Raw genomic sequence first — 13,582 nt, 5'->3', positions numbered from 1 at the left:
GAATTTTTTATAGTAATGCGCCCATTGTATTTGGTGTCATTTAGTGCCTTTAGAAATGCTCCAAAAGAGCGAGTTAGATGACGTTTGGTTCACGTAACAAAATATGTCAAAATTGGAATTTATCAAATAAATTTGAATGAAATATTAAATCAGGTTTTTGGTTGACAGGGGAATTGAAATGCTATCCTAATAAAAATTAGAACCAAATAGTAGTGGTGATGATGGTTGTTGCGGTAGCAGTGGCGATGACTGGTTATATTGACGACGATGGTGGTGAAAGCAATACATAAGAACAGTAATAAACCCCACAAACACACATAAAAAGAAATCTGAAATCATCAGGCGCAAGAGAAATGATCTCTTCAAATAAATAAAATTGCAGATGGATGAACAAACAGAAACAATTGCTATCTCTTTTTTTACAAACATTTAATCACCTTTCTTCTTCACTTGTTGTTGTTGATCTCTCATTACCAAATGAAAAGCTCACCCACACTTGTCTTCTTCTTCTTCCCTCACTTTTATCTCCATTTTCCTTATCCATATCTTCAACTGGCATCTTATGCCTACAAACAGGGCAAGACCCATGGATTTTCAGCCATTTCTCCACACATCCACCATGAAATCTATGCTTACATGGCATCTCCTTTGCCATCTCACCAACCTTCCACTCTTCGAGGCAAATTACACACTCACCTCCTAAATTCTCTATCTCATCTGTACTTTTTACCTCCAGGCTCGGCATCGCGTCGATCGATGCTTGAGACGCCGGAGGTTGACCTTCCTTCCTCATGAGATCGTTCAACAAGGAGTCGAAACCTATACCACTTCCTCTTATCACCACCATCCCTTGTGTCACCGGATTAATCAGGATGATCCGATCGAGTGACGGATCCAGGTGAGGAGGAAGATCGTGATGCTCGGAATCGTGATCGGAGTCCGATTCCGAGTCGCGCCGAGTGCCGGTGAAACCAGAGAGGTAGGGCATCGACATCAGTCTCTCGATCAAAGAAGATACTGATTCATTTGGTTCTGAAGCCATTTTGATGAGAAAACCCTAGTTGTGATTTAGGAGTTGAAATTGAACGGGGAAAATTTGGAGATATTAAAAAGGAAGGGGGAGAAGGTTGTGGAAGGATCTGGAATGTTGGTGTATACACGTGTAAGGATAGTCTGTGTGCTGCCGTCTTTTAAATGGATAGAACGGCGGAGGGCAGAGAAATCCCCTGTGGCGGCTAGAAATGGAAATTTCATCCAACTTTAGTGGCATGGAGATTTCCGACGCGCAACGGAAAGGTGATTTATAATTAACGGTGTTTAGGATTGTTTATTTGAAATAATTTATATTTTTTTTGTAAAAGTATTTATTAATTTATTATAAGTCAGAAGAGTTTAATTTTTTTTTTTAAAATTTATCATCGATTTGTTATCGGTATAAGTTATTTATCTAAATACTAAAAAATATTTATTATCGATGTTACACTGGAATAAGTCAATAAATTGTTTTTATAAGTAATTCCAAACACCCCCTTAGTAAGGTTGGTATATCGCTTCGGTTGATCGAGTTAAAAACATTTGAATAATTTAATTTAATATCTACAGTTTAAAAAATCTCAATCTAAAAAAAGCTACAATCAAATTCAAACCGTACGAGTTGGTTAGGTTAATACTTTGTTATATCATTTTACAATTTAACTAAGTGTTTATATTTAAACGAAGTAAAATCAAAATGATAACAAACAAAAAAAACTAACAAACTTAAAAAAGAAGGTAAAATGATAACACACGATCCTTTGCCAAAGTATATATGCATACATTTATTATTAAATGACAAATATATGTTGATCTTCAATATCGGTAATTAATATAGTAATAATTTATTATAGTTTTAATTTTAAAATAGATCGTTTTTTACTAAACGGGTACCCAACGTATTCCCCCGTTGAGGATTCCTTCCCCTGGAATACGTCGGGAATAATCTGGGGCGGGGTCAGGGAAGGGAGGCTTAAACGGGGGTCGGGGCATGTATTACTCGGTCCGTTTTTATCCCTAGTAGCGGGTTTTATTCATCTAGAAACCTCTATCTCTTGATTTACTATTAATCAATGATATTGATGCCCCCAATTTGTCCAAATTCTCTCTTTTTATAAATAACACAAAAAAACACTTTTACCATGATTTATAAAATGTGTCCCTCATTCAGCGATGGACATAAATTTTTTTTAGTGGTGACACTATTTTACTATAAGAAACAAAAAAAAAGTCATTGTTGATCTGTTAGTTAGTTTATTGTTTTTCATGTGTTAGGTCCTATGTTCAAATCTGGGTCTTACAAGGCCCTAAGAAAAATTATTCGTCGATCGAGAAGACCTTCCGGGTGAGAGGAAAACTAGACCCGACTAAACGTTTACTGCAAATATTTGAACTCGGATCTTGGTGGAAAAAAAAGTTCTGCAAACCAACTCTACCGAGGAATATTTGTGTCTTTACTATAGTTTCAAAATATATACGGTGGAATACAACAAATTGGTACTGTGACACTTTTCACAACCTTATAACTTTTTCAATAGGACGGAGGAACGAAGCAGTGGCACGAGCCACAATATCCAATACACTGGGTCCATCCCTGCCCCCAATTTTTATTTTTAACTTGCGTTGTAATTAGTAGTGTATTAAAGGTCATGTTATTTAAGCTATGTATGACAAACTAGCTGATAATGTAGTTGCTAGGGTTAAGGCTTTAGGAAATTAAAATAGATTTATATAAATCGTATATTTAATAATGATAGTATTGGATTAGATTCAAAATTTCAGCATTTCAATTGACGATTTTTATATGACAATTCAGAATCCAATAAAAAAACAAATTCAACCCAATTTTTTTATTTATCATAACATCACATTTATAAATTATGACGGTATGAATATCTATTAGTTGGAAAATTGGATCCAATTGGATTCTATATAGTTTCATTTCTAAATTCAAATATGAAGAGTTATACTTCAGAATCATTTCAAGAGTACAAGTCTAAAGTAACATCGTATTTTCGATGATTATTCATATTCGTAAGATAAGTTCCTAACATGATTTAATTTTTTCAAATTACCCCGACGGGATTGAACCTAGTGTATAAAATAAAAGAAAAAGAAAAGGATTCAAACAAATAAAACATCAAAGTGTAGGGACTAAAAGAAGCAAAACAATAACATAAGGGCCAAGATTGAACATTTTCAAAAGTCCAGGGCGGTAAGAACCGACGGTTAGAAGCCTCGCCTTTAACCGCCATTACGAAATTTGAATTTACAGTTTTACACCACCAAATTCAATTTCATGGTTATTATGCCTCCAAATGTTCAATTTCATCCAAATTTTTTACCCAATTCTCCACTTTCAAAATGGAACGATCTGAAGAATCCGGCATCAGAATCTATACACCGTCCCCACAAATCAACCGTGATCCGCCATCACCGCCTTCTCAATCCACACTCTCTCCACCACTCTCCGCTGCAAATGGTGGTGGAAGGAAAAAACTCCAGCAAACACTCACAAAAGGAGTCCAGAAAACACTCTCCAAGACCTCGATGCTCGTAAACTTCCTCCCCACCGGAACTCTCCTAACGTTCGAAATGGTCCTCCCCTCCATTTACGGCAAAGGCCGCTGCTTGGCCGTCGCCACCCTCATGATCAACATCCTACTCGCCATTTGCACATTCTCCTGCTTCTTCTTCCACTTCACAGACAGTTTCCGTGCGCCTGACGGGAAGATTTACTATGGATTCGTGACGCCATCGGGATTGAAAGTGTTTAAGCCGACTTTAACAGTCGAAGTGCCGAAAGACGATCGGTATAAAGTCGGAATCACGGACTTCATACACGCAATGATGTCTTCCATGGTGTTCATGGCAATCGCGTTCTCGGACCATCGGGTTACGTATTGCTTGTTCCCGGAGCATGCGAAGGAAATGGATGAAGTGATGCAGAGTTTCCCGTTGATGGTTGGGATCGTTTGTAGTGGTTTGTTTCTTGTGTTTCCTAACACCCGATACGGGATCGGATGTTTGTCAGCCTAACGATATTCTGGTATGTAAGACCGTAAAACAGTAATGCTGTAACTATTTGTATCTTGTGCAGTAAAAGTGGTACATATTTTCTCGAAAAATAGCATACAGGAAGAGCATTATGGTGCATGCTCTCTATACATCAACCTCTCCAGTTACATATATAATCATACAAAAACATCGATCAATGGTCGTTAAAATATCTGTATCTATCTACGTATCTATATGTATAGCTAAACAAAATACCTAGCTACACTGATACAACACTGGTGTTACCCCTTTTCGGTCAGTTTGTAAGCGAGTTACTGGCTTTAAAGGGGTGTTAATTGCCACAACAGAAGGCTCGGTTACCTTCTTGAAGCTTCTGCCATAGACACAGCATTTCTCGAGGTCCCTGGTAGTGTGCAACGACATAACCGTCTTTGCAACCTTCGTTGTACACTCTTTCTTCTTTCTCGTACCTTACTTCCAAACCGTTCTTTTTTAGATCGTCAATCCAGATTCCCATTGCTACGTCTTCTAGCTTAAACATCTGCTTCACCAAAATATTCATGAATCATTCAAACCTCGTTTAGTTTGGTTGATGATTGTGAGAGTTGATAGATAACGGTAATGTTGAACATTAGAGGCTAAAATAGGCTAATATACTCGCTTAAACTGGTAGATACCAATTCGAGTCCCGTGAGGACCACTTCAACATTGCAGGGACCCATGGGATTAGTTAGGGTGCATTTGATATCCAAACAGGATAGGATAGAACAACGGAACTGACATGCCATAGTAGATAAAATGATCAAATTACCCCTAATGAGTTGTTTATATATTTTATATATTTTGATTGATTTATGTAATTTGTTATCATAAAATAAATATCTTTATGATAAAATATATCATTATGATTACAGTGACACCAAAATAAAAAGTCTATTAGTTTTTTATTATGAATCAATTTGCTTGTGTAGAGGGAGATCCGGTATTTTCTGATTTCATAAATTATATAAATTAATCAAAATATAGAAACCGTAAAAAAAATATTTTGAGGAGAGTAAATGAAAGTTTAAATTGCATAAAATACAATAAATAAAATTTAAAAATGAATAAAATGCAAAGAGGGAAGTGTGTTTGATGTTTTAAAAGAGAATTAAGTTTTATTTTGAGGTTATATTGGTAAAATATAGGTCCGTTCCACCTTGTTTCATAGGATGGGGATGGAACACGACTGTTCCACTTTGTTCCGGTCTGTCCCACAATAAAAGTCCCGCCAAACATGGAACAGTAATCCTTGTTCTATCATGTCCTATCCGGTGTATGCAAGGATTGCCCTGATACCCATGGTTACTAAATGTGGTAACCATGTTGATGTGAAGTGTACATAAATTGGAACTTAAAGAAGGAGATTGAAATGTTAACAATATAAATTCGTTAGAACGTACCTTTAGGCGGCCTTTTTTGTGTTTCTGGTTGATTGCCTTTGCTATGTCGTGTGACACGACATACCCAGGACCGTGAGCCCATGGAGGGTATCTGTCTTGAGGCCATTCCTTGAGTAGATAAGATGGGAATGTTTTAGCGTATGGAGGTATAAATATTCAAAGTACATCAATAAGGCACAAACTAGAAAGAGAGGTACCTCGGGGCTAATATACCACTTGCTGTCAGGGTTTCGATGGGGTTGGGAATCCGAATTAATTAGACCGTAGAGCAATCCACGACTGGCATTCATTCGATTTAAAGAAATCAAAATTTCATCTACACGAACGAAGGCGTCATCATCCGTCTTCATGACATATTTCGCAGAGATAACTTCCGTCTGTAATAGATATCTGGTCAGCTACATATTATCAAATTCTTCATGAGGGAAGAAGGTATAAAAACATTACCCCAAAGATACATATGGCAATGGTCTTCCATGAGATAAGACTGTAGTAGTCAACAAAAGGCATTAACTGTACATCTCCATAAGTCTTTGCCTCATTCCAGAGTTCCTCATTCACCAATCGATTTTTATGCTGCAATATTTGTATTAAATTGTGTCAATTGGTGAAACAGCTGCAAGATTTTATCATCCGTTTTCAAAAGCTAAATAGAAGAAATGGATCAAAAAAGTACTAACTAACCAAACCAACAAAAAAGCGGACGGCTACTTCTCCTGACTTTACTGCAGCATACTGCATCCATGTTCTTCGAACAGCCATCCTACGCTTGAAATTGTTTGCAGTCGAGAAGACACCAATCAATAGATTAATCTTCTTTCGAAGAGGAATCGAGGGCGATTTAAGAGACTCTAAGTCGATTATATGATCTGAATCCTCTGAAGTGGGCAAACCACTGGCTACAACCGACACCAATTTCAGGTCTCCTGAGATCCTTACTTCACTAACAAGCCACGGCTCCAAAGTCTGAGTAGGGATGAAATGAGATACAGCCAATCATCAGATAGATTAAAAAGTACCAAGATTTGGTGATAGAACTAATATAGCAGCTAATGAGAATAAAGTGAGAGAAATTACTTCTCGAAAAGCAAATGATGTAATGTGCTTCCCATCAACTGTCATCTGGACACCCTCTGATCCAACCCTCAGGGTTGCAACTGAAAGATATCCTTGCTTAAAGGGAAAATAGGTTCGTGTTTTTGACCCTCCATCAACCACATGAAGTTCTCTTGATCCATTTGAATGTCTGGTAGCTGCAGGAGCTCTATCAACAACTTTACCCACCTTCTCGTTGCACTGGTCCAGTTCGTCCACTGACATTTCAAAACAACATTGGTCAATTACCATAAAAATGCACTAAATGTACCATAAAAAGAAGACCCACGTAGAAGTGTGATGCCAAATGTTAAACCTAATAATCTACAAGGCAGTATACGAAGATGAGACATCGAACAAGACGGCAGCCAGAAGTTATCATATCTTCTTTCTTTAGTGGTTCAACTTCGTTCAATAAGTTCAGGGTGGCACCAAATTTAACACTGAGAACCATTAAAATTATTATTCAATGCCCCACTAGCATTATATCTCCAACACAGCTTAAAACACAGAAGACTCGTCTCTTGACCACTTGATTGATTTAAAAAAAATACCAAGTAGAATACAGCTATATCATGCTGTATGACTTCCTCTTGCTTTAGGCAAGTAGAAATTGTTTCCTAGCTCCTATACTACCAAAGGTACAAAAAACTATTTGTAATAATACATAATTGAAGTCATACACATCATTCCCACAAAAGAAAAATCAGAAATTTCACAGCAACAGAGAAGTGCAGAAGAATTATTGTGAATTCTCATCAGCACCAGTATGACTAATATATAGACAGAGACTGATTAATCAAACTATGAAGCAAAAATTAGCTCCTCAAGGGTATTAAATTCCAAATAATATTATATACACTTAAAATGCCAACTTAAGAGCATACGTATTATGGTAGTTTATATTAATTCGGCTAATAAAACAAGATTAAACATCAAGTTTTATACAACAGCGAAAATATGAAAGGACAAATTAATTCAATAAATTGATCTATGCTAAGTAGGACTCCAGGATTCGTGTGAATTTATAGCCATTATCACAATAATTAAAGAGTTTGATTAGAACTCCATCATAGCACATATAAGGGTATGTCATAGGAAAACAAGAATGACAAAAGTGGGCATATAAAAATAAACGGCAAAAATTTCCGGTAAAAGTTAACTACTTGCAATGTCTGTAATTATCATAAAGTATTTATGGCATTGATTTAGGTCCAAAAGGTATACATCAAAAAATAGTAATATAATTCAAGTATTTTCTCCCTATATTGTTATTACAAGAGGGTATCTGATACGAACATGGATGTTTAGCATCTTTTTTATTTCTTGTTTAGCTGCTGTTTTTTTATTTCTTTTATTTCCTTGTCATAATTATGCATGAGTCCATTGTGTTGCATGCTTAAAGTCACAGTTCGTAGGAAGTTGTGTTAAGGGATGGTAGGTTGGTAATTGGTTAGGAGAATATTTAGGAATAGTTAAAGCATCATGGTCACGGGTCTTTACATATTGCTTGTACGCTTACTATTTGATATTTATGCAGAAAGTTGTTAGTCTTCCTTCTTCCGCTCTTCTTTGGAGATCACCCATCTCGAAACGGGTTATAACAATATCTAAGGCATAGGCAAATAGAACTTTTGCACATTCTCGTTAATCCATGATTGTTGCAACTTGCAAGTTTCAAGGGACAGAGGAAGTAAAAGTGGTACTTAATGGAAAGAAAGAAATTGCCACAAAATCTTTTACGAGCCTTTATTCTTGTAAATAGAATATAGACATAGATTTGCATATGGATTGTTTGACAATGCAAAAATATTTAACTTAAAGTATAGGAATCAACATATCCCTCTATGGAATGATTTAATCATGTAAAACTACAGTCGGTGCGTAAAGTAACTAACAATTGTACTGTGCAAAGTAACTACAAGCTGGTTTTATTTGTACCTTTCTTATTCTTATCAGGTTCGGGAGCTGGACATCGTTCCTCTTCACCCCAGTCATGAGCAATGGTCCAAGTGTTTTGAACAATTACAGGGTCCTCAGTTATTTTATCGCCATGGAGCCTAACATTGTAGTGCAATATCACAGGAGGATCTGGTTCCCCTGGAAGAGGCTCACCAGTCAAATCCACTCGAAAGTTACCAAGAAGACCACTTGGAATGCCGATAAATGTAACCGATGAACCCTGCGTTAAACCACAAGGAACTCTCAACTTATATCCAGTATCATTAAGCTCTGTGGCATCCATCTTACTAAGAAAATGGGGGCACTGTTTCTCTCTTTTTCTGCTATCTGAACTTCTATTCATGTTACATTTCTCTTCCTCAACTGAAGTCATAAGGTTATTCCATGCAACACCAGCATCCTTGATGGCCTCTACTGTATTAGGCAGAACACGGTCATGGCTTATTAAGTGTTTTAAATGGTTCCAGGTATGCAATGGTTGTTGCTCTTCAACAGATATGTTCCATTGAGTGAAGAGGGTGGAAACTATCTCATCAGCGGATACAACTTGAGAGCCGCTTTCTGGATTTTGAACAGGAGGAGCACCAGAATTTATCCATTCAAGAGGATTTGTTGTATTGTAGTATGAAGATGGTGAAATATAAGCTTCTCTGATTGGATTTTTTGCAACAAAGTACCCCAGGACCATAAATGTTAACAGAGATGCAGATAGAACATAGATATACCATTTCTTCATTTCTATCGATTGATAGAAGGATCAACACTTATGACCCAAAAGTTCATACAACTGTAATTAACGTTTGTATGAACTTCTGTGCAATTAAGTTAACTCCTTGAGGTGAAGAAGAAAGGTTTAAATGTTTGAGATAATTGCTACTTAATCGATGGGAAATGCTCTTCATCAGAAAATGCATTGGTTCGGTATAAGACTTCTGGAGAGAGTGATGCCAGTTGATCTAATACCCAATACTTAAAACTCATGATTCAATACCAGGTGCTTGCAGTACACCATAAGCTCATGCCATTCTAAAGCTTCCTCCTTTATCACAAGACTTGGACTTTATGATGTTGAAAATTGATTTCAAGCCTTAGCCTTCAATAATATATTTGCATATGGAGTTCTGCCCTTGAAAAATCATGTTCTGTCCCTGTAAATGCTAGCAACTAACATTGATCAGTGTCACTTATAAGATTTACTGAAACATATTCAGAACTAACTCAACTAAGTATAACCATACAAGGGCAGAAGCTGAAAAGTTAACATGAGTATCATTGTTTACTAAAGAGTGCATATGACAGATATATAGTTGACAAGAACTGCTGTCACACTAGTTGTCAATAGGTCAACTGCGGAATCTTTAGATCAACCAGATTACCAAATCCCATCACCGGTTATTTTCACTCTTTTTTAGACTAAGCCTCCTAGGCAACCTTCTTCCAAGTCAATTCACTGACTAATGCTCACGCGTTAATCAAATAATTGCTAAACAAGCCAATCTGGGGTTATTTTTTAATTGGCTAAGCCTCGTCGACAATCTTGTTCCAAGTCAATCCACTCGATTGGCTAACCCTCCTAGCTAATCTTGAGCCAACCAATTGTTAATCAAGCCAATCTGGGTAAGAATCAAGTTAGAGATGTACTCTTTTAGGATTTAGAATCACCCCATCTACTGCTAATACACCATTATTTTCCATCATCATTTAAACAAAAAATGTTGTCTATAACATAATCAGCGGACATAATTACTAAACATGTACAATCTCGTTCATCCACAAGCACACATTGTTTACAGATACAGTTGTAAGATATGCAAATTCCTCAAATCAGAAGCGGTTCACATCAATAAACACCGAGATCGGCACAATTCCCGGGCCAAAGAGCTACCACTTTGCTAAAAGTAAAACCTGAACACAAAAAGGGTCGGTAAAGCAAAATGGGAACCCTATGTTAAAATTCACTATCAGATCACAAAGAAAATAATCAAACACTATACCAAATCTAAAGTCATTTGAACCAACGTATTCTCACTAATTATTACACAAGTACCAAAACACTTGGATTTGACTCAAAATGCATCTCAATTTCAAAACTCACTCGATTTACAGAAAGCTCGTGAAGATCAATTCAAGATTCAACAAATAAATAAATAAAAACTACGCCGTCAAACTTGAAGTACTAAATTCTGTCGGTGAACTGAAAATTTACAAAACTGACATGAAATAGAGGCATATGAAAGTGAATTTGATTACAGAGTAAAATAAAGCACCTGCAATTGGTGGAGCAGCGTCCGGCGGCGGCGGAGGATGAGAAAGAGAAATTAGAGGAATTTGTTGAGAATGGCGTAGAAGTTGGTTACTTGTGTTTGAATGAAGTCGCTGTATTAATGTGACATTATGTCGTCGTCGTCGTCGTCGTAGAGTTCTTCGTCTTCTTTGCGCGTGTTCGTCTGTAGCTATGGAGGGTTTTTTCCTCCCTTTTGACTTTGACTGGGTAATAATAATATGAATCTATGAATAATTTCTTCAAATCATTTGTAATTCGTATTTCCTAAATTAAATACGCGTATTAGATTTTTTTAGTCCTTAAAGATTCGAATGTTTTCAATTTTAGTCCTTACAGTATTAGGTTTTTTAAAATGAAGAAGTAAAATGTTAAAATCTTTTAAAAGAAGTTCCATTTAAATTTATCTCCAACAGAATCTCTATTTTGAAAATTACATAATTAATTATATCATTAAAAATATTCAGCACAACTATAAAATATTATCTCTTTCCTAAATATTTAAATTTAGCAATTTTATTGGTAGAATGAATACTAACTCATTTATCTCTTATCCTAGAGATAAAAACTAACAGAGTTAACAATCAAGGATCACATTCAAAACAAAACAAAAACGATTTTTACATTTATTAAAGTTAAGGTCTTACTTTGCAAGTTTCACTAGACCTAGAGGACCAAAATTGAAGTTTACTCTAAATAGAATTACATTTCTTTAAGCAACAGATGTTTGTTAGGAATTTACAGTATGATAAAAACCCCACACCAACTACTACAATTTGGATATCAAAAACCATCATTTTGCCCAACTAATTTTTTTTATAAAAATAAGATAAACAAAAATTAAGAAAATCCTTAGCAGAGACGGAATACAAATGGACTGGATCAACAATAGTGGAGGAACCCAAAAAAAATTTATGCTTAAAATCTTAATAGACTGGAGATACTTCACTCTATCAGGAAAAAAAAGCCCAGGGACCAAGACCCCTGTGACCATCCGCCCCTGATAATAAGAAGTAACATAAACCAATTTATTCTATATATCATTGATGAAATCGAATAAATTGTCGTTGGGATGAAATCAAACATGAATAATTATAGTATTTAACATGATTTGATACAAAATTGTATGAGATTGATTGGTTAATTTTGGTTAAATCCGATGATAATAAAAGGTATTATATAAAATAAAAATAATGGAATATAAAAATGGGGGCAGGCAAGAGCCGGTGGTGTGATAGAATCATAGAAAGCGCCGTGCTAACAATTTTGTGACAACTCTGTTTGATCTACGACCATATTTTTATTTGGGCATGTTAAAATAACAATTTATTTTGATAAATTTTTTTATTATAATATTGTACTTTTAGTTTTTCTTATTTTAACAATATACTTTCAAACTATTTTTTATTAGAGTATTGTACTTTGAAAAATTTACTCATTATATCATTGGGTAACCTTTAGATTTAAATTTACCTTTTATACCAGGTTTTCATGTCACTTCATTGTCCACGTAGATTGTCTACATGTATTATAGTGATATGACTTTCTTACTACAACATTGTACTTTCAAAATTATTTTATTATAGCATCTACTAGTTCTTATTAAACACTGTATTTTTAATTTTTAATATTTAGATATTTTACATGTTATTTAATAAATATATTAAATGAATTAAAAAAATTAAATTATTCATTAATATACCAATTTCAATAACATTAGTAGAACACAATTTATCTCGTTAATATTTTAAAAAAAAATATGTGTTTTTGAAAAAAAAAATAAGAATTGTTCTTTTTTTACCAAAAAATATTATCTTTTAAAGAATATATTATATTTGATCAAAAACTTTTATTTGACGTATAAATATATTAAATTAATTAGATTTTTTTTGAATTATTTATTAATATAACAATATTACAAAATTGTAGATCACAATTTATTTTGTTAACATTTTAAAGAGAACTTTAAAAGATGTGTATTTATTTGAACCACATAAAATAAGAAGTGTTACTTTTTTTACAAACAAAATATATCTCAAAAATAATGTTTCATATTTATTTAATAAATATTTTATTCTATAATATTTAATTTGCATGCAACTTAATAAGAAAAAGTCAAAAAAAAATTAAATATTTTTTAGATCATAGCAATGGAAAATAAAAATCACTAATAATAATTTGAAATATGTTTTTATTTTTATTTTAGTTAAGTCATCAAAATGATGTGTCATCCACATCATCTCATTAAAGTCAAACAAGCAAAAAAAATCAAGGGGTTAACCGGTTTAAAAGGTAACATGTTACCCATTACTAATATGAGTAGATTTTTAAAGTATGAGGTATTAATAAAAAATAATTTAAAAGTACATTGTTGTAATAAGGAAAAACAAAAATAAAATTCTATCATAAAAATTTTATGAAAGTAAGTTGTTTTTCTATGCGTTTAACCCATTCTTATTTTAGATTGAAATTAATTTTAAATTTACTTTTTGAAATTATAAATATTAGAATGATACATGTATAGTGCATTAAGATATATTTCGATTTTAACTTTTCGTTTTATTCTGTTCATGTTGATGTTATGATACATTTATGTGGTTTTGAAAAAATCATAATGTTTTTATTTTTGAATAAAATATAATTTTGAAGATATCATTAAAAAAAATATATCTATATAAGTATCAAATTAACTATTTAAAAGTTTTTATTTTTTTTAGTTTTTTAATTTAATTTTTTATTATAATTTAATTTA

At 34.0% G+C, this 13,582-nt stretch overlaps 3 protein-coding genes across 4 annotated transcripts; 1 reads left to right on the top strand and 2 right to left on the bottom strand.

Annotated features, from left to right (window-relative positions):
• Window positions 1-340: 340 nt before the first annotated feature.
• On the bottom strand, window positions 341-1,198 carry LOC112525157 (E3 ubiquitin-protein ligase MPSR1). Its single transcript, XM_025135141.1, has one exon. It carries the CDS (start codon window positions 1,040-1,042, stop codon window positions 434-436), a length of 609 nt encoding a protein of 202 aa, XP_024990909.1. The 5' UTR covers window positions 1,043-1,198; the 3' UTR covers window positions 341-433.
• A 2,198-nt stretch (window positions 1,199-3,396) lies between these two features.
• On the top strand, window positions 3,397-4,335 carry LOC112525445 (protein DMP9-like). Its single transcript, XM_025135578.1, has one exon. The coding sequence runs from the start codon at window positions 3,397-3,399 to the stop codon at window positions 4,069-4,071; it is 675 nt and encodes a 224-aa protein (XP_024991346.1). The 3' UTR covers window positions 4,072-4,335.
• On the bottom strand, window positions 4,155-10,999 carry LOC112525444 (beta-1,3-galactosyltransferase GALT1). Of its 2 annotated transcripts, none has more exons than XM_025135575.1 (8): window positions 10,817-10,999; window positions 8,529-9,697; window positions 6,570-6,805; window positions 6,177-6,458; window positions 5,940-6,068; window positions 5,690-5,869; window positions 5,493-5,600; window positions 4,155-4,591 (listed from the first exon to the last, which is right to left on the bottom strand). In XM_025135575.1, exons 2-8 carry the CDS (start codon window positions 9,283-9,285, stop codon window positions 4,382-4,384), a joined length of 1,902 nt encoding a protein of 633 aa, XP_024991343.1. In that variant the 5' UTR covers window positions 9,286-9,697; window positions 10,817-10,999; the 3' UTR covers window positions 4,155-4,381. The 2 variants fall into 2 exon arrangements, with proteins under 2 accessions (XP_024991343.1, XP_024991344.1); XM_025135576.1 differs by having other exon boundaries at window positions 8,529-9,706; window positions 10,817-10,972.
• Between the last annotated feature and the right edge of the window lie 2,583 nt (window positions 11,000-13,582).

This window comes from Cynara cardunculus, assembly GCF_001531365.2.
Source record: "Cynara cardunculus var. scolymus isolate 2C chromosome LG 13, CcrdV1, whole genome shotgun sequence".
NCBI lineage: Eukaryota > Viridiplantae > Streptophyta > Magnoliopsida > Asterales > Asteraceae > Cynara > Cynara cardunculus.
Note: the sequence above shows the minus strand (reverse complement) of the source record. Positions and strands in the feature narration are given on the sequence as shown.

Bases quoted from the DNA above. Each gene is read 5' to 3' on its own strand.
- LOC112525444 (XM_025135575.1), bottom strand. From the start codon at position 9,285: ATGAAGAAATGGTATATCTATGTTCTATCTGCATCTCTGTTAACATTT. The intron at 6,459-6,569 runs GTAATTTCTCTC...ATCCCTACTCAG, and splicing joins CATCATTTGCTTTTCGAGAA to ACTTTGGAGCCGTGGCTTGT. The intron at 5,601-5,689 runs GTACCTCTCTTT...TATCTACTCAAG, and splicing joins AGTGGTATATTAGCCCCGAG to GAATGGCCTCAAGACAGATA.
- LOC112525157 (XM_025135141.1), bottom strand. From the start codon at position 1,042: ATGGCTTCAGAACCAAATGAATCAGTATCTTCTTTGATCGAGAGACTG.
- LOC112525445 (XM_025135578.1), top strand. From the start codon at position 3,397: ATGGAACGATCTGAAGAATCCGGCATCAGAATCTATACACCGTCCCCA.